Below are 19,691 nucleotides of genomic sequence, written 5' to 3'. Positions count from 1 at the left end.
TGGTCAGTAAATTTACGGATGGCTCTGGAGGCCAGGTCAGTGTATATCTTTATAGCAGAGGTTGTTAGGTTAGAAACATAGAAACATAGAAAGCCTACAGCACAATACAGGCCCTTCAGCCCACAATGCTGTGCCCAAAATGTACATACTTTAGAAATTACCTAGGGTTACCCATAGCCCTCTATTTTTCTAAGATCCATATACCTATATTCCAGGAGTCTCTTAAAAGACCCTGTCGTATCTGTCTCTACCACCGTTGCCAGCAGCCCATTCCACGCACTCACCACTCTCTGCTTAAAAAAACTTACCCCTGACATCTCCTCTGGACCAACTTCCAAGCACATTAAAACTGTGCCCTCTCATGTTAGCCATTTCAGCCCTGGGAAAAAGCCTCTGACTATCCACATGATCAATGCCTCTCATCATCTTATACACTTCTACCAGGTCACCTCTCATCCTCCGCTGCTCCTAGGAGAAAAGGCCGAGTTCACTCAAACTATTCTCATAAGGCATGCCCCCCAATCCGGGCAACATCCTTGTAAATCTCCTCTGCACCCTTTCTACAGTTTCCACATTCTTCCTGTAGTGAGGTGACCAGAACTGAGTGCTGTACTCCAAGTGGGATCTGACCAGGGTGTATATAACTGTAACATTACCTCTCAGCTCTTGAGCTCAATCCCACGGTTGATGAAAGCCAATGCTCCGTATGCCTTCTTAACCACAGAGTCAACCTGTGCAGCAGCTTTGGGTGTCCTACGGACTCAGACCCCAAGATCCCGCTGATTCCCCACACTGCCAAGTGTCTTACCATTAATGCTATATTCTGCCATCCTATTTGACCTGCCAAAATGAAGCACCTCACACATATCTGGGTTGAACTCCATCTGCCACTTCTCAGCCCAGTTTTGCATCCTATCAATGTCCTGCTGTAACCTCTGATAGCCCTCCAGACTATCCACAACACCCCCAACATTTGTGTCGTCAGCAAATTTACTAACCCATCCCTCCACTTCCTCATCCAGGTCATTTATAAAAATCACAAAGAGAAGGGATCCCAGAACAGATCCCTGAGGCAAACTTCTGGTCACCAACCCCCATCCAGAACATGACCCATCTACAACCACTCGTTGCCTCCTGTGCGCAGGCCAATTCTGGATCCACAAAGCAAGATCCCCTTGGATCCCATGCCTCCTACTTACGCAATAAGCCTTGCATGGGGTACCTTATCAAAAGCCTTGTTGAAATTCATATGCACTACATTTACTGCTCTACCTTCATCAATTTGTTTAGTCACAACCTCAAAAAATTCAATTAGGCTCGTATGGCATGACGTACCTTTGACAAAGCCACGCTGACTATTCCTAATTATATTATTATTTCTAAATGTTCATAAATCCTGCCTCTCAGGACCTTTTCCATCAACTTACCAACCCCTGAAGTAAGACTCACTGGTCTATAATTTCCTGGACTATTTCTACTCTCTTTCTTGAATAAGGGAACAACATCTGCAACTCTCCAATCCAAGTTTATGGAGAGAAGGTAGGAAAATGCGGTTGAGAGGGTTCATAAATCAGCCATGATGGAATGGAAGAGCAGATGATTGAGCCAAATGGTCTAATTCTGCTCCTATGTCTTGTGGACTTACGGTCAAAATTAAATCCCTGGAGATTTTGGAATACCAATGGTGATACTGCTTTAAGAATGTCTATCGACACACAGGGAATTTCTTGTTCCTACTTCACCAGTTCTATGATAGCTGCTTTCATATTGAGGCATGTGTTAATGTTGATCATTAAAAAGATCCTTCCTGATTAGACCCATTATAAATCACCTGGACACCAGAGTTGAAATGCAGGTCTACATTTGTGTTTTACTTCAGGCAAGGCATATCAGGAAAGTTTAATTAAATATATATACTCTTTGTACAAGATTACTTAAATATTACTGAAATATCAAATACACAACACCATTCTAATCCATCAGCTGTGAAATGCGATCACATTCTAAAACAGCACAAGCCAGAATGCTGGATGTGGCTGTGCTGAGAAGATTTTCAAGATATGCACAAAGCAAGGGTTGAGATCTAAATTAGATTCAGGAAGAGATTTACTGTCAAAAACTTTATTAAGAGTTTGCACAAACAAAACAAAGGATCAATGGAAGTTCAAAGTAAAGGTATATGTCAGCGTATACTGGCCTGAGATTCGTTTTCTTCCAGGCAATCAGAGTAGAATACAATAGAATCGAGGAAAAATGAGTTGCAAAGACTGACAAACAAAAGAAGACAAACTGTGCAAAACAAACAAACAAATAAATGAATAATACAGAGAATTTGAGTTGTAGGGTCCTTGAAATTGCTAAATGCCAAACAATTGGACACATTCTGCTTATCACAAAATAGTGCACCAGAGGGCATATATTGCCCATCAATATATTGGAGTTTTACTAGAATTATTTAATAAATCCCTCTCTCCTGCTGTTACCTTGTTACCTTGTACATGTTCCTTCAAGCATCAGATATCCCCTTTAGGAGGTTAATATTAGAATCTTTTTTCATTGACCTTTCGGACAGTAGGTTCCAGTTTCCAGCCTCTGTATAATATACACAGTTACCCCTGATTATTAAATGAATCACCCCAACCCTGTGGCTTGCAACCACAAACTCTATTTCCTTTATGAAAAGGATTTGCAGTTGTGAGCACCTCTACCAAATCCCTTCCTGACCTTTTAGCTTGAAGGAGATGAGTTTTCCCAACATCCTACCATTTCCAATCTGTCCTCACAACACCGGTATCACACTAGAAAATAGCTTCCACTGCTGTTGAAGTATGATTGAATTGAACCCTAGTCAACTTTCGATTGGCCAGAGTGATCCTAAAAGCGTCTGCCTTATCCCTCGGATTCAAAGTTGTTTAGAATAAATGCAATACACATTAACTGAATAAACTGCGAGCTCTATGACTTTACAATCAGTCTAAGGTTTACTGGAGGTGATAAAGGTTTAAAAATAATGAGGCCAATGACCTTAGAGCAGGCAAGAAGAACATTAGTACCATAAAGAATTTTAAGCTTACAGGCTATTCCCCAAAGCCAGAGCACTAATCTGTACTGGCATACACTCAGAAAAAAAAACTGAGAATAAATATTATGAGAGAAACCAAGAAAATCCTTTTCAAAGCAACACATAATTAAAAAATTGCATTGGCATTCTCTATAAAATATTTATTGACTTGCTAGTTAAAATTTATTTGAATGCATCAAATTTAAAAATAAGTCCTTGATCATTCGAGCTCTAGGCAGAATACAGTGGCAGCTGTACGTTGTGCTGTGCTTCAAAAATTTGGTTCTGTTGGTTGCAATAGAATGAAATTTCTGACTTCAATATAAAACACAGCCATTACCGTTTTAGCTAAAATGATCAAAAATAACTTTCTATCTACCTGCCCCTGTGCACACCAATGTTGTAATCCAATTCTCTGTTCTATGGCTCTGGAGAGGCTGCAGAAGGGGTTTACCTGGTTACTGCCAGGATTAGAGGGCATGTGCTGTAAGCAGAGGTTTAACAGAAGAGGGTTATTTTCTCTGCAGATTCACAAGCTGAAAAGAGACCAAATAGAGGTCTATAAAACTGTAAGAGATTGGGTAAACAGCTGATATCTTTTACCAGGGTTGAATACATCGAATACAAGAGGACATGCATCTAAGATGGGGTTGTTGGGGTAGCTACAAAGGAGAAGCGTAGGGGAGCAAATCGTAAACACAGGAAGGTCTGCAGATGCTGGAAATCTAGAGCAACACAGGCAAAATGCTGGAGGAAATCTGCAGGTCAGGCAGCATCTGTGGAAATGAATAACAGTTAACGTTTTGGGCCAAGACCCTTTTTCAGGATTGAGAAGGAAGGGGGAAGACGTGTCGGGCAGGATGCTTTACACAAAGTGTGGTGGGTACCTGGAATGCCAAGTGAGGTAGTGAAGGCAAATGTTTATTTTTTTAGTTATTGATTGAGATACAGCGCAGAACAGGCCCTTCCGCCCCTTTGAGTCATGCTGCCCAGCAATCCCAGACTAATTTGCAATGACCAGCAATTCAGAAGCTTTTAGAAAGGTACATAATATAGGATCAGAATCAGGCTTATCACCACTAACCTATGTCATGAAATGTGTCGTTTTGTGGCAGCACTACAGTGCATGACATAAAAATTAATTACTATAAGTTGTAATAAAAAGTAAATAAATTGCACAAAAGAGACGTAGTGTACATGGGCTCCATTCAGAAGTCTGACAAAAGGAGGGAGGAAGCTGTTCCTAAAACACTGATTGTGTGTCTTCCATCTTCTATACCTCTTCCCTGACGGTAGTAATGAGAAGAGGCATGTTCAGGGTTGTGAACGCCTTCACTGATGGATGTCACTTTGTTCTGGGAATGTCTTTTGAAGATGTCCTCCATGCTGGGGGTGGGGGGAAGGCTGTGACTGTGATTGAACAATTGTCGTTTAATCCTCGCATCAGGACTGAAGGAGGGTTTGAAAAAGAAAGGAAGCTCTGATAGTCATAGAGTCATTGAGACATAGAGCACTACAGCACAGAAGCACGGCATTCAGCCCACCTAGTCCATGACAAGCAGCTATTCTGTCCAGTTACATCGAGCTGCACTGAAACCTAGCCCTCCGTACTTCATCCATGTACTTATCCAATCTTTTCTTAAATGCTGAAATCGAATCCACATCCATCACCCCTGCTGGCAGCTCAGTCCACACTCTCAACATCTTCTGAAAGAAGAAGTTCCCCTTGCTGGTCTTCTTAACCATTTCACCTTTCACCATAAACCCTTAATCTCTAGTTCTAGTCTTACCCAAACACTGATGAAGGGTCTCGGCCCAAAACATTGACTTCTCCACAGATGCTACCTGATCTGCTGAGTTCCTCCAGCATTTTGTGTGTGTTTCTCAGTGGAAAAAGCCTGCTTGCATTTATGTTATCTATGCCCCTCATAACTTTGTATACCTCTGTCAAATCTCATCTCACTCTCCTATGCGTCACAGAATAAAGTCCGAACCCATTCAACCTTTTCTTGTAGCTCAGGCCTTCACGTCCTGGAAATATCTCTAAATTTCCTCTGTACTCTTTCAAACTTATTGATATATTTCCTGCCATTGTGTTCCTCTTCACGCCTCGTGGCACACTGGGCAGCATTTTTTTACCATTTCCGTAGCATTTGACTTTTTTATGAGGTCAGGTTGCTAGCTCGGTGCTCAAACCAGCACGGATGGAAAGCGTGCAAGGAGCCGGCGGGATTCCAACTCAGGGCTACTTGCCTCGGAGTATGGCGCTGATGCCATCATACCTCCGGCCGGCATTTCCTGTTGGCAGGTGACCAAACCGGCACACATTACTCCAAACTAGACCTCAGCAATGTCTTTTACAACTTCAATATAAAACCCTAATGCAGGGTTTTGATCCCAAATTCCTTTCCCCCCTCAGATGCTGTTCAACCTGTTAAGTTACTCTAGCAGAATGTTTGTTGCTCCATTTTCTCCATAATAGTTACCCCTTCAAGTACTGATCCCATTCCTTACTAAAAGTAAACGTATTGAGCTGCCACACAAAATCATCATCCATCCTCAAGGACTCTGCCATCCAGGCCATTTCCTTCTCACTGCTGCCATCGGGAAGAAGATACAGGAGCCTTAGATCTCACACCATCAGGTTCAGGAACAGTTATTACCCTAAAACATCAGGCTCCTGAACCAGTGTGGATAACTTCACTCACCTCAACACTGAATTGATTTCATAACTTATGGACTCTCTCTCAAAAACTCTACATCTCATGTTCTCAGTATTATTTATTTACTTTTTTATAATTATTATTTGTTTTTGTGTATTTGCACAGTTTTCTTTTGCACATTGTTTTTTTGTCAGTCTTTGTAGTTTTTTTATTGATTCTGGTGTATTTCTTTGTTTTGCTGTGAATGTTCTCAAGAAATTGAATCTCAATGTATATGGTGATGTATACTTTGATGAAAAATTTACTTTGAAATTCGAACTTCAGATGAGGCAGCATGTTCCAGTGCACAGCAAGATGTTGTGTAAAGCAAGATCCTTACCTCATCTCCAATTTTCATACCATTACCATGACCTTTAAGCCTGGTTACTGAATCTTGTGTCATGGTCTGTAAGTCTTTAATCACATTAACCACGAAGACCTGCTGTTTAATAGTTTGCAGAATATCTTTTTGCTATTGCTGTTGTTGAATTGTGCCAGTGTTTTGCAGCAAATAAGTATTTTGTGACACCATTACCCTCTAATTTATTCCAGATCTAATGTACAGAGTGGAGCTCGCAGGTGGTTTGGGAGCAATCCTTCTCCTTATCACCTTCCTTGTAATCATTTACAAATGCTACAATATCGAAATGATGCTCTTTTACCGGAGCCATTTTGGAAGTGACGAAACAGAAGATGGTAAGCATTCAAACAAAGTCGCACTTCTCTGATGTTCAGCAGCAAATCACGAATTTTAACTCATTGTTCATTTGGAGGAGGAGTGGGTATTACATATTGCATTAGTGGTTTTATTTTTCTGCAAACCCAGGGTGTCACAAGGCGTTGATGTAACCATTTGTCATCAGAAAGTATAAGTGAGATAAAATATATTACTCAATATGGATGACAGGCTAACTGAGCTGTATATTTTGTAAACTTAATAAAATGTCCAACTAAGTGTGATTGTCAGGTAATTTGTATTACCATTCACACACCGAGGCAATTTCTGTATTGCATTACATCGTGTTATCCCAACCAGAAGTCAGTTAGTTGTGTGGAGAAGATGAGTGTTTAAAATGCAGCTCTTTTATCCTATTTGTGTGTGTGTGTGTGTGTGTGTGTGTGTGTGTGTGTGTGTGTGCATGCATGCTCCGTTTATCTGTGCAATTATATGTTTGAGCGTGTGTGATTGTGAACTCAACACGTCGCAGACACCACTGAATTTCAGAGAAGTCTATTGTCTCCCTCTCGTTCATAAGGTTCATTTTCTCTAACATTCATGAAAGTCTACTGGGAAAGCAATTAATTTATTTTAATTTTCAGAGTAATACTTTTATCTAAAGCTCAGAACACATGCCAAAACTGTGACCCCTACTGCCAAGGAGATTACAAACATTGGATGCTTCGGTAGTTGATCTTCCCTCTGGCACATCGTGCTGTTGGTGATATGTACTCAGTGGCCACTTCATTAGGTACAAAGTAGCCACTGACTGTAGGTTCATGGTCTTCCGCTGCTGTAGCCCATCCACTTCAAGGTTCGATGTGTGGGGATTCAGAGATGCTCTTCTGCACACCACTGTTGTAATGCATGGTTACTTGAGTTACTCCTGCTTTCCTGTCAGCGTGAAGCAGTCTGGCTGATCTCCTCTGAGTTCTCTCCTTTCACCCACAGTACAGTTGCTCACAGGATTTTCTTTTTAAATTTTGTTTATTTTTGCACCATTCTCTGTAAATGATTGAGACTGTTGTGTTTGAAAATCTCAGTTGATCAGCAGTTTCTCAGATACTCAAACCATCCCATCTGGCACCAACAATTAAAGTCACTAAAATACATTTCTTTCCCATGCTGATGTTTAATCTGAACAACAACTGAACCTCTTGACCATGTCTGCATGGTTTATGCATTAAATTGCTGTCGCATGTTTGGCTAATTACAGATTTGTATTAACGAGCAGGTGTACAGGTGTATCTAATAAAGTGGCCACTGAGTGTATTCCTGCCATTCATTAGCACAACTCAAAATCCTGAAGTGGACCAGCATGGTTCAGAACAATTTACGAAAGGCAGTAAGTGCTGATCTCACTGGTGATACCAACTTCCCAATAAATAGTTCAATAGTTCTATTTAATATTACAGAAGGTATACAATATACAACCTGAAATTCTTGCTCTTCGCAGATATCCACAAAAACAGAAGGGACCCCAAAGCCCCCCCATTCCACCCCCCATACACAAGCAACAGCAAAGCATTGACCTTCCCCTCCCTTCCCCATTTACGTCAGCACCCTTTACCCACCAAGCAAGCAATAGCAAAGCCCCCAAGAAAGACCATGATCTGCAGTACAGCAAAAACGAATCATTTACCTGACAATTCGACATACCACAGGCTCTCTCTCCCTAATAAAGGGCAGAGAGGTGTCATGCAGTGAGAGGGAGACTAACAGGAAAAAAAACAACTCGCTGATTGCAATGTCAAAGTCTGATGTTAAAACGGGAAGAACTCAGCAGGTTAAGCAGCATCTGTGGAGGCAAAAGTTGTGAATTAATGTTCCAGGTCAATGAATGAGAGAGGAAAGATAAAAGTCAAAGTCAAAGTAAATTTATTATTGAAGTCTGTATATTTCACCATATAGTACAATGAGAATGATTTTCTTGCAGGCATTTACAAGAAAATAAGAAATACAATAGAATTTATGAAAAACCATACATAAAGTCTAACAAATAACTAATGTATAAAAGAAGACAAATTGTGTTTATAAAAAAATAATTAAATAATACTGAGAACATGAGTTGGAAAATCCTTGAAAATGAGTCAGTAGGTTGCGGAATCAGTTCAGAGTTGAGGTGAGTGAAGTTAGCACACTGGTTCAGGAGCCTGATGGTTGTAGGGTAATAACTGTTCCTGAACATGGTAGTCCAATACCTCCTACACCTGTGGTTCCCAAACTGTGATCTACTGATCCCTCAGTTAATTGTTAGTGTCCATGGCATGTAAAAGGTTGGGAACCCCGATTCTACACAATGTCAGCAGCAAGAAGAGAGTATGGCTTGGATGCTGGAGGTCTTTGATGATGGAGAGCCAGTGTATTGACAGTATGTAGGGATGTATGGACTCTGGTAGATGATACATGGAATAAAATGGTGACGGTGGGACAAAAGCTAGAGGCTGCTGAGTTCCATTTAGTTCTAACTGCCCCTCATTCCCTCCCCATCCAGTTCCACCCATCGCCCTCCAGCCCCTATTTCACTCCTCCCTATCTATTGCTATGTACTGGTAATCTTTCATCTTTCCACGTAACCCTGAAACAGAGCCTTGACTCAAAACAATAACCTACACCTTCTCCCACCACAAATGCTGCTTGATCCACTGAATTTTTCCAGTGTTTTGTTTTATTTTCTAGATTCCAGCATTTTGTCTTCCCAATAAACAAACATTACACAGACAATTTGCATAAAATAAGGTCCCTCAAATAGCTGTGTGAATATTGGCTTGGTATTTCCAAGTAGTGGGGATCAACTAGACTTGTGGGACCCCTAAGTGTCAAGTCTGGACTCACCTTGAGTGGATCCTACCAGAAGCCAACTCCCACCTGGTCATCAAGAGTACTTCACAGAAGGTAGAACTTCAAACAGTACAGCACAGTACAGGCCCTTTAGCCCACAGTGTTGTGTTGACCTTTTAATCAACTCCAAGATTAATCTAATCCTTCCCTCCCACATAGCCTTCACTTTTCTATTGTCCATGTGCCCATCTAAGAGTCTCTTAAATGTCCCTAATGTAGCTGCCTCTACCAGCACATTCCATGCATCCTCCACTTTCTGCATCAAACAACTTACTTCTGACATCCCCCTATACTTTCCACCAATCACCTTAAATTGATGTCTCCCCATATCAGTCATCTCCTCCCTGGGAAGTAGTCTCTGGCTGTCCATTCTGTCATGAGCAATAAAACAGGAAATGGTGTGCCCACCAGTGTGACAATGCTACATTTGGAAGCTTATTGAGGCTACGTCCCTCTTGACATACCTCACTGTCAAGGAAGACTTTAACACTAAAATTGTTTTAAAGTCCACAAATTTATGTCCAGGCACCATAGTAATGTGCTGGTTAGTGTGAGCTATTACAGCTTGTGGCATCAGATTTCAATTCTGACACTGTTTGTAAGGAGTTTGTACCTCCTCTCCATTAATGCATAGGTTTTTCCCAGGTGCCCAAGTTTCCTCCCTGATTCCAAAGACGTACCAGTTAGTAGATTCATTGGTCATTGTAAATTGTCCTTTGATTGGGCTATGGTTAAGTAGCTGGGTTGCTGGGTCATGTGGTCTGTTGGGTCAGAGGGGACCTTTCCACTCTCTGTCTTTAAATATATAAATAAATGTTGTGATGGGATTTGAACTCACATCTCAGGTCTGTTAATCTAGGCCACTGAGTTTCATTTCTGGTAACTTATCCACAACAACACCATTACTGATGTGCTCTTGCTTCAGAAATTCATTTTTGGCTGTTAGAAGTCCTGAATGTTGAGGGAGGGGAGGGGGCTGAATTTGAAGTATCTATAAATGCACCAGAGATCGGGATCACATGGGGAATTACTGAGAAAGTGTTCAGGAGCAACTGATTCACAGGCCAAGGTGCGGAGAGGAACAATAAAGGGCAAAAGACGTAGAAGTAGTTCAGAGAAATCTGTTACTTGGAGGTGATTAGCTTCTGGAATGTAGTGCCTGGAAAATTTGTGAAAATATAATCAATAAGACCTTCACAAGGGATATGAATAGGGACTCAAGGAGAAATCATTTGAAGGACGATATGAAAAGAAAGGGGGAAACAGGACTGATTAGGTTTCTCTACAGACAGTAGGCATGAACTTCATGGACCAAATGTCCTCTTTCTCTGTTGTAGTTATTATAGGATTAGAATCATGGGATCATACAGCACAACAGACTAGAAATAGGCCTTTGTCCCAGTCAGTGCAGAACTGTTGTTCTAACTATTCCCACTGACCTGCACCTGGACCGTGGTCCTCAGATCCGTCCCATCCATGTAGTCCTACAAACTTCTCTTAAGTGTTGCAATCAAACCTGCATCCAACACTTACACTGGCAGCTGATTCCACACTTGCACCACCCTCTATGTGAAGGAACTCTCCCTCAGGTTCCTCGTAAATATTTCACCTTTCGCCCATAAATTATGGCCTCTAGGTTAGCGCAACCTCAGTGGGTAGAAAAAACCTGCTTACATTTACCCTAGCTATACGCCTCATAATTTTGCGTACCTCAGTCAAATCTCCCATCATTCTTCTACACCCCAAGTAATAAACCCCTAAGTATTCAACCTTTCCCTATAACTCAGGTCAAATACCAGCAACATTCTTGTAAATTTGCCATGTACTTTTTCAATTCTATTGACAACTTTCCTGCAGGTATGTGGCCAGACCAGCACACAATACTCCAAATTTGGCCTCAGCGATTTCTTATACAAGAAATATATTCTTGTCATTATAAATTGTCCTTTGATTGGGCTACAGTTATACAAGAAAGATATTCTTGAAATATATAGTCCCTTCTCTTATACCTGACATCCCAACCCCTGCACTCACTGTTCTGATTTATGAAGGCCAATGTGCCAAAAGCTCTCCCAGTGGACAATGTCCCCTGCCTTTCCTTCATCAACTTTCCTGGTATGCTGCTCAAAAAGACTATAAGTTTCCTTAGGCACAACCTACCACACACAAAGCTATGTTGGCGATTCCTGATCAGGCTCAGTCTATCTAAATACGTATATATCCTGTCCCTTAGAATGCCTTTTTATTTTCTCTTTATATCTGTGCCTCTTAGTAAATGTAAAGCAATTCAATGCTTTTGAGAGTCTGTGATAGTCAATTTAATGCATGACCTATACTTACTTTGGAGATCGCAAATGCTCACAAGAGTTTTATTTGCCTAGCTCCAAGTGTATATTCCTTAACATCAGCATAAACCCAAATCTCTTGGGATAAACCTAATGTTCTCTACTTTAAGAGTAGAATAGAGTACTTCATGAATTTAGCAGAACAGTGACAGTCAAGACACAGAAGTGGTTAGCACTCAGTACAGTAAACTGTTTGCTTTTTCCAGAATGAACGAGGCTTGTTTTATCAAGTCCCATTGTGTGTATAGTAAAGCTAAAAAGAATCAAGGATATTTGAAATACACTCAGTAGCTACTTTATTAGGTACTTTGCAAACACGAGGAAATCTGCAGATGCTGGAATTTCAAGCAACACACATAAAAGTTGCTGGTGAATGCAGCAGGCCAGGCAGCATCTCTAGGAAGAGGTACACCCGACGTTTCGGGCTGTGACCCGAAGGGTCCTGAGGAAGGGTCTCGGCCTGAAATGTCGACTGTACCTCTTCCTAGAGATGCTGCTTGGCCTGCTGTATTCACCAGCAACTTTTATGTGTGTTGTATATTAGGTACTTGTTGGGTTTGAACAATATGACTGGCTGATTAAATATTTGCCATTAATGAGCAGGTGCACAGGTCTACCCAATAAACTGGCCACTGAGTGTAAGTCTCAATAATGTTTATGGGTGACATGGTAACATAGTAGTTAGCACAATGCTTTACAGTACAGGCAGCCTGGGTACAATTCCCACTGCTGCCTGTAAGGAGTGTGAATTTTCTTCCCATGACCGTGTAGGTTTCCTCCAAGTGCTATAGTTTCCTCCCGCGATCCAAAGACGTACTGGTTGATGGGTTAATTGCTCATTGTAAACTGATTCCATGATGAGGCTAGGATTAAATCGTGGGATTGCTGGGTGGCGTGGCTCAAAGGGCCGGAAGGCTCTATTCCACGTTGCATCTCAATTGATCAATAAATACATATGAAAGAGAAAGATGGATTTACAATTAATCAATTTTTGTTTCATTTTATTTAAATGACTTTAGATGGGTTTAAACATTGAATATTAAATAATTTCTTCTTCACAGTATGAGCTCCCAATGGACAAGCTTTTAGAGTGCTTCCTAACCGCGTCTGGTAACCATGCACCTATGTCCACCCACTGTGGAATGTGGATAAGTGGCAGAGATTCCGCTCCTGCTTCTTATCGCACTTGCTGTCAATTGTCAGTCAAAACTCTTTCTACACGATCAGAGAATGCCTTTCCTCCCACAGAATCTCAGCTGCTCCCAGGCACAGTAACTGACCTCTCCCACCTGTTATGGGATTTAGGATTTATCTTGGATAGCAGTGTTGCTTGGATGTTTACAATGAGGTTTTGAGCATTCCAGAAGAGGTGACTGGCAGAATTAGAATCATGGTTATTAATACTGACATATGTCATAAAATTTGTTGCTTTCCTGCAGCAGTACAGTGCAATACATACAATATACAGTATACATATACAGTATATAAAAACAGTGGACTCTGAATTCTGGTTAACTGGGCTATTGGTTAATCAGAGCAGCCACTTACTTGGGACAGCTCTTAAAGAACAGAAACTGATCAAGAAAATTGCCGGGATTCCCTTTGTTTATTTGGGACACTGTGCCGCTTAATTAGAGTAGGAGACTGCTGCCCAACAGATTCTAAGTAGCATCACTCGCAAGCACTTGTGCTGCCATTAGACACTACACCATGCTTAGAATGAACAGTTTTTAAATAGCGTCAGTTGCCTTTATTTGTGTTCTGCTACTGCTGATTTCTCTGGGTTACCCAAATGGATAAAGCTCCTGGGCTCTTTGATGTGGGTTTCTACCAAGCATCCTGTATGGGCAATGTTGCTGCTCTGCTTTCACAGAGAGAACCCAGTAAATGCCAGCCGTCCTGAGTCCCAGGTCATCTTTAACCCACTTGAACTGTGATTTGAGCATTCGCAATGGCCATCGGATTGACTTCAATGGCACAAAGCTACTGTGCTGCGCCAGTGGCCTTTGGGACCACCTGATAAAGGAAGCCATTGAACTAAAACCAGAGGAAAGGAATTTTAAGGAAGACGAAGGTCTCACTCGAAGTAAGAACTAGAATTCGATTATAAACAAGGTGGCAAAGTGGAAACCTGATTGGATGAGGACTAACCATTCAGGAGAGATGGACGACAGGGGTATGGGGTTTATATTCCTCTGGACTAGACATGCCCAGGCATCATCCCTGATGAAGATGGCAGAGTTTGTCATCGAAACATCAGTTAAAATTGATACCTGTACGGGGCCGGGAGCCCAAGAGGAGTTTATTTAGCAGTCAAGAGGTTCAATTAATCTCAATTAAACTCGTAAACAATGTTCTTCTGATTTAATACTGGAAGGGTGCAGGAATGGTTTGTGGACCTAATTGTCACGTCAACTCCTCCTTTACAATCTCTCTAGATAATAAGGAATATGATGCATATCTGTCATATACCAAAATCGACCCGGATTCACTCACCCAGGACAACAGGAAGGAAGAACAGTTCGCATTGGAAATTCTACCAGATGTACTGGAGAAACATTATGGGTACAAATTATTTATTCCTGACAGGGATTTAATGCCAAGTGGAAGTAAGTAAACATAATTTATTCACATGTTTTTTTAATATTACAAAAAGCCTTACAATTTATTTCACAGCTAGAATATGTTGATACTCTTTTAGCCTTAGCAAATTATGACTGGAAAGATACAAGCTGATTGAATATATGAATGAAAAAGATCAAGTATGTAAAGGATGTTGTCACTTGCTTTTGTTATTAACAGTTTCATTCATTTTATTAGGTTAAATTTGTTTGATGCTTTTGTTGCCTCCTCAGTAATGTTCAATGTTCCAAGAAAATGGATGGGAAATTAAATCATGCTAAGAATCCAGTCCTCAGGATATATTGTTAAGCAGAGGCAAGCCAATTGTATTGCAATCCTGATTTTCCTCCAAGTTGCCTTCTTTTCTTGAGGGGTAATGCTGCCATTGTTACATATTGCGTGTTGAGTCAATTCAGTGTATGGGGTCTCCAGAGACGGTGGCACCTCCGCTTTTCTTGTCCGTTCTGGGGCAGTTCACTCATCTTTGGTCCTCACCAGATAGTCAACTCTCTCCTTGGCTCCAAGTGGCTGTTTGCAAGTGACACTGGCAGCATTCTAGTACACTGCTTTGATATGCAGGCTACACCAAGTGAAGGTACCCAGCAGGCCTCATATCCTGGTGAAATAGAGACATACTTGTCCTGGGATGAGGTCAGCTCTGGCAGACTGAGTAGATGAGTAGATGTAAGACAGTTCTGCAACAGTTCATAAGGAGCAACGGGCATGACAAAGCACAGAAGAAGTCATAGTCATCCACTGCAACCAAGGAAGACCCCAGTTCTGTGACAACTACTTGTACCACTGGACCTGGACTTCTGAGATTGAGAGAGTGGAACTGTCTCAGTGTAATCGTTTTTCCACTTTAATTTCTCTCCCACACACAGGTTTCAAACTGTCTATCATACAATGGATAAATAATCAATCAATGTTGTCATTTTAAAAAGCAACAAAATTAATCAATTCAGATCTGATATGGAAAGAAGGAGGTCAAAAGAAACCACCAAGGTTGTAAACCTATGCTTTCCCACCCTCACCTTCCCTGGCTACTACTGCCTGCAGGTCCCCTCAAGTCACTCATCAACCTGACTTGGAAATATACCACCATCACTGGACCAAACTCTAACTCAGGACACTGTGGATTGTTCTCACGTGGGTTGGAGCAGTTCATGGAAACACTTCCCCTGTCCTTTCACAAGGACAATAAGAAAATTGGAACAATGAATGACTAATATCAGGGGGCATAACTTTAAGGTGATTAGAGGAAAGTATAGGGGAGATGTCAGAGGAGGTTCTTTATGCAGAGAGTGATTGGTGTATGGAATGGTCTGCCAGGGGTGGTGGTAGAGGAAGGTACATTGGGGACATTTAAGAGCCTCTTAGATAGGCACATAGATGATAGAAAATAGAAAGCTGCAGGATGTAGGAGGGGAAGGTTAGATTGACATTAGACTAAGTCAAAAAACTATCGCTATTTTGTGGGCTGAAGGGACCACACTGTACTGTAATGCTCTTTATTTAATAAATGGTGACCTTCTCTACAATGTGAACATGCTGTTCTTGTGGAAGGGGAGTTCCAGACAAGAACAAAACAATTTGCCTTTGCTTCTGCAGTACTTCCCCTTCAAGAGGCCTGTAAATAAGTCAGGATAGACATCAGTAATAGTGCCAATGGATTGTAGAACCTTTCAGTGTGTCCCTTATTTCACAAAGAGGCAAAAGGAAAAACTCCACAGCAGACTTTAAGATCATGAAGGAAATGCATGAAGTGTAGGTAATCTGCACCACACAGTTCCCTTCCCCATATCTGATTCCCACTGATCTCCATGACGACCATGGAGAGATCCTTCTTATGGGTAAGAATCCAAATATCGTCTCTGAAATGCCCAGGTCATCTATTACCTTCCTTCAAACAAATCCTTAAAATAAGGAAGTCCTACTACATGGTTTTATTTAGAGATGCAGCACAGAACAGGCTCTTCTGGACCAACGAGCTCTACTATCCAGCAACCCACCTATTTAACCCTAGTCTACTCACAGGACAATTTACAATCACCAATTAAGCTACCACCCATTATGTCTTTGGACTGTGAGAGGAAACCGGAGCACCTGGAGGAAACCCATGTGCTCACAGGGAAGATGTACAAACTCCTTATAGAGGACATCAGAATTGAACTCCGAACTCGGACGCCTCAAGCTGTAATAGTGGTTTATTGTCACTGCGTTAACTCTTAATGCACCGTCCATTTATGGCCTCCAATCCAAGTTCTAAACATGAGCTCATGTTGTTGATGATGCTCCAGGGGCAGCATTCCCTCAGTCAGCAGTGAAGTGAATTATCTCATGGGGCCATCACTTCCAGGAGGTACATAGTTCCCATGGGCCAAGTGATGGTGTCACTCCCTGGCAACACCAGGGAATGTACATCCTGAAGTGTGTTTTGTCACCAATCTGTGGGCAGTGAAGTCATGATCATCTCCATTGACATCCATTGATATCGCTCAGGGAACAAGAGAAATAATCGATGACACCACACCAGATATTTCTACAAAAGATTTTCTTATCTGCAGTGCCATGATTGCCGTGAGGGTAATTTGTTGCACTGGTGATTACTTTAGCAAATTAAAGTCTTTGTTCGTTTGCTGAGTTAAAAACAAATCCTCCTTGGGTCTTACAGTTTCATCCGATCTATTACTGTAGTGAGTTCAAACCGAATTATTAATAATCACAACTCATTGCCATGCACTGAGTTTCATGTCATATTTATAACTTATTCACAGTATGGTCAATGTATAAATGCTTTGAATGGCACAGTAAAAATTTCTGGGTGCAGGCAAAGACTTCAAACTCTTCTCTGTATAAGTATCTTGTATTTTGTAACTATTTCATACTCATTGGACCTCAAGAAACGTCTTATATCCTGAGGTCAGTGGCTTCTTTTTTTTAAATATCTTTTTTATACTCATTTAGAGATACAGTGTGGTAATAGGCACTTCCGGTCCAATGAGTCCACAGCGCCCAGTTACACCCATGTGGGAGGAAACCGGAGCACCCGGAGAAACCCACATAGTCACAAGGAGAACGTACAGTCTCCTTACAGACAGCAGCAGGAATTGAGCCCAGGTCACAGAGGCGCTGTAACAACATTTCACTAATCACGACAGCTCTGTGCTGCCCCAAAGTGGAGCCAACATTGGACCCAAAGTGGGTCAAGAGAGGAATCTATCAATTTTGGTTTTAAAATAAATATTTATATTCTAGAGTCATTGAGCACTGCAGAATATAACCAGGCCTTTTGGCCCCTCTAGTCAATTTTGAACTTTTATTCTGCCTAGTCGCCTCGACCTGCACCTGGACCTATTGACTCTGCACCCACTGCCAATTATGGAGAAGGAACTCAGGGTGGTTCTGAATTTAGATCACAACTCTGAGGCCTTGCTCTAATTTACAAAATAGTCCATGGGCTATATTTCTCAATCTTTAGAACCACTTCCCCATTCTTTCCCATGTATACTTGTAATTCCTTGACCGAAGTTTACTTCATTATAAGAGCTACTGCTGATTCTACCGTGCCTCATCCCCACACTTCATCAGACTGCCTATGCAAGGACTAATCAGTAATGGAGGAACAATGCTCTCGAGCACCTTCACTCCATCTGCACCAAGCAGGATTTCATGGTGGCCAGCCATTTTAATTCCACCGCCCACTCCCAATCCCACTGGAGACCCATGGCCTCCTCTGCTGCCATGGCTATGCCACTCTCAGGTTGCAGGAGCAACACATCTGGGTAGCCTCCATGCTGATGACATGAACATCAATTTCTCTATCTTCCAGTAATCTCCACCCACTCCCCCTCCTTTCTGTTTCTATTCCCCGTTCTGGTTCCCCTCTCACACTTTCCCTTCTGCTCACAAGTCTATCACCTCCCTCTGAAACCCCTCTTCCTTCCCTTTCTCCCATGGCCACTCTCCATTCCTGTCCAAATCCTTCTTCAGCCCTTTATCACTTCCAAGCTTCTCACTTCCACCCCCTCCCCCATTCCCCCATCCTCCACCTCACCTGCCCTCACCTATCACCTCCCCCCCCCACCTTATAGTTCTTGCCTCTTCCCCCTTCCTTTCCACTCCTGATGAAGAGTCTCGGCCCAAAATGTTGACTGTTTATTTCCCCCCATAGTTGCTGCCTCACCTATGATGGATGGGGAGGAAGGGGAGAACTACTTCAAAAAGTATAGTCAACAAGCTTTGCAATACTTCATTTGAAGTGCACCGATCAATTCTAATCAACGTGGTTACCCAACATGAAGATTTAATGTAATATTGCAGTAATTCAATTTCAAAGGCTCCTTCAAGGAAAATGGGAAGATTTATAATCAATCATTATCAGAAGAGCTGCTGGCAGCGGCTTGTTCTGAAGATTCTATTGTGTGTTGTTTCCTCAGAGAAAGCTTGCTTTCATTCATCCATCAGATGTTTGTTCCTTCTCCCTTGACTTTTACAAATGTTTGCAACAGTCATTTAATTAGCTTTTATTAATTCACTCCAAACTTCTTGTTAATAGTCCGATGTTGACAATTGTGAGTACTATCACAATGTTTCACTCCAGGCAGATGTTAATAATTACTAGCTGTTGCTTCGGTCTTGTCAAGTAATAAGCTATTGTTTCCAGTGCTGATGTAACATAAAACATTATTTATCTCTGGAATGTCTCTCATTCCAGCCAAGTTATGTTTCACGTGCCTTTGTAATTATGTCCTCTGTGCCCGATTTTATACATTTACTAAATTTATAAGGTAATTAAGTTAACTAATGTGTAGTCTCTGGATAGATTTATGATGTTCCGATCAACCCATTTCCCACTTTTTTCTGTGAAATTAGGGGAAAAGGTCAAATAACGGAAGTCTCAAATTGATAAATAAAAATCTACACAAGAAAAAAAGCGTAGTTGACAGCTTGGAGAACAGACAAATTAGAGGCTATCTGTCTCGCATAAAATGAAAGGAACTCCTTACAAATGTTCAATATTTCCTTTAGAAATGTGGCTATATTTATCTTGCTGAGAGAAGAAAAACCTCCCAGCTTTCTTCTTTGACAAGCGGTCACAGGGTTGTTGGGGAGGGCAGGCTTGGGTGACAGTGATGTGAAGGTGACCCACTCCCAGGTCTCTACAGTTCTGCTGGCGAACCACTAACATTGGCTTGTCCTTGATGCTATTGACCTCCCTGTCATGGAGGAGATTTTTCCTTGACTTGCACCTCTTTCAAGACAGTTAGATACAATCAGACTCTTTATTGTATGATGGATTGTGAGTGAGAACACATACCCAATCACTTTAGAAGATAAAGAGCCTGCACTATGCACCCTCTTCATTTTTGTACAGTGCAATCTTTATTTTGCAGCCAAGA

The 19,691-nt window shown here is 41.5% G+C and overlaps 1 protein-coding gene across 2 annotated transcripts in view; it reads left to right on the top strand.

The window, feature by feature from the left end:
* The window catches only part of il1rapl2 (interleukin 1 receptor accessory protein-like 2), a 1,302,096-nt gene that overhangs the window by 1,257,672 nt on the left and 24,733 nt on the right, over positions 1-19,691 (top strand). For both annotated transcript variants that reach the window (XM_063061139.1, XM_063061140.1), the window contains exons 9-10: positions 6,316-6,459; positions 14,106-14,276. In XM_063061139.1, the coding sequence (XP_062917209.1) occupies positions 6,316-6,459; positions 14,106-14,276 (315 nt within the window). The remainder of the gene's footprint in view (positions 1-6,315; positions 6,460-14,105; positions 14,277-19,691) is intronic.

The sequence above is a fragment of the Mobula hypostoma genome, chromosome 10 (assembly GCF_963921235.1).
Source record: "Mobula hypostoma chromosome 10, sMobHyp1.1, whole genome shotgun sequence".
NCBI classification, from domain to species: Eukaryota; Metazoa; Chordata; class Chondrichthyes; order Myliobatiformes; family Myliobatidae; genus Mobula; species Mobula hypostoma.
The sequence above is the reverse complement of the archived record's forward strand: the minus strand, read 5'-3'. Positions and strand labels throughout refer to the sequence as shown.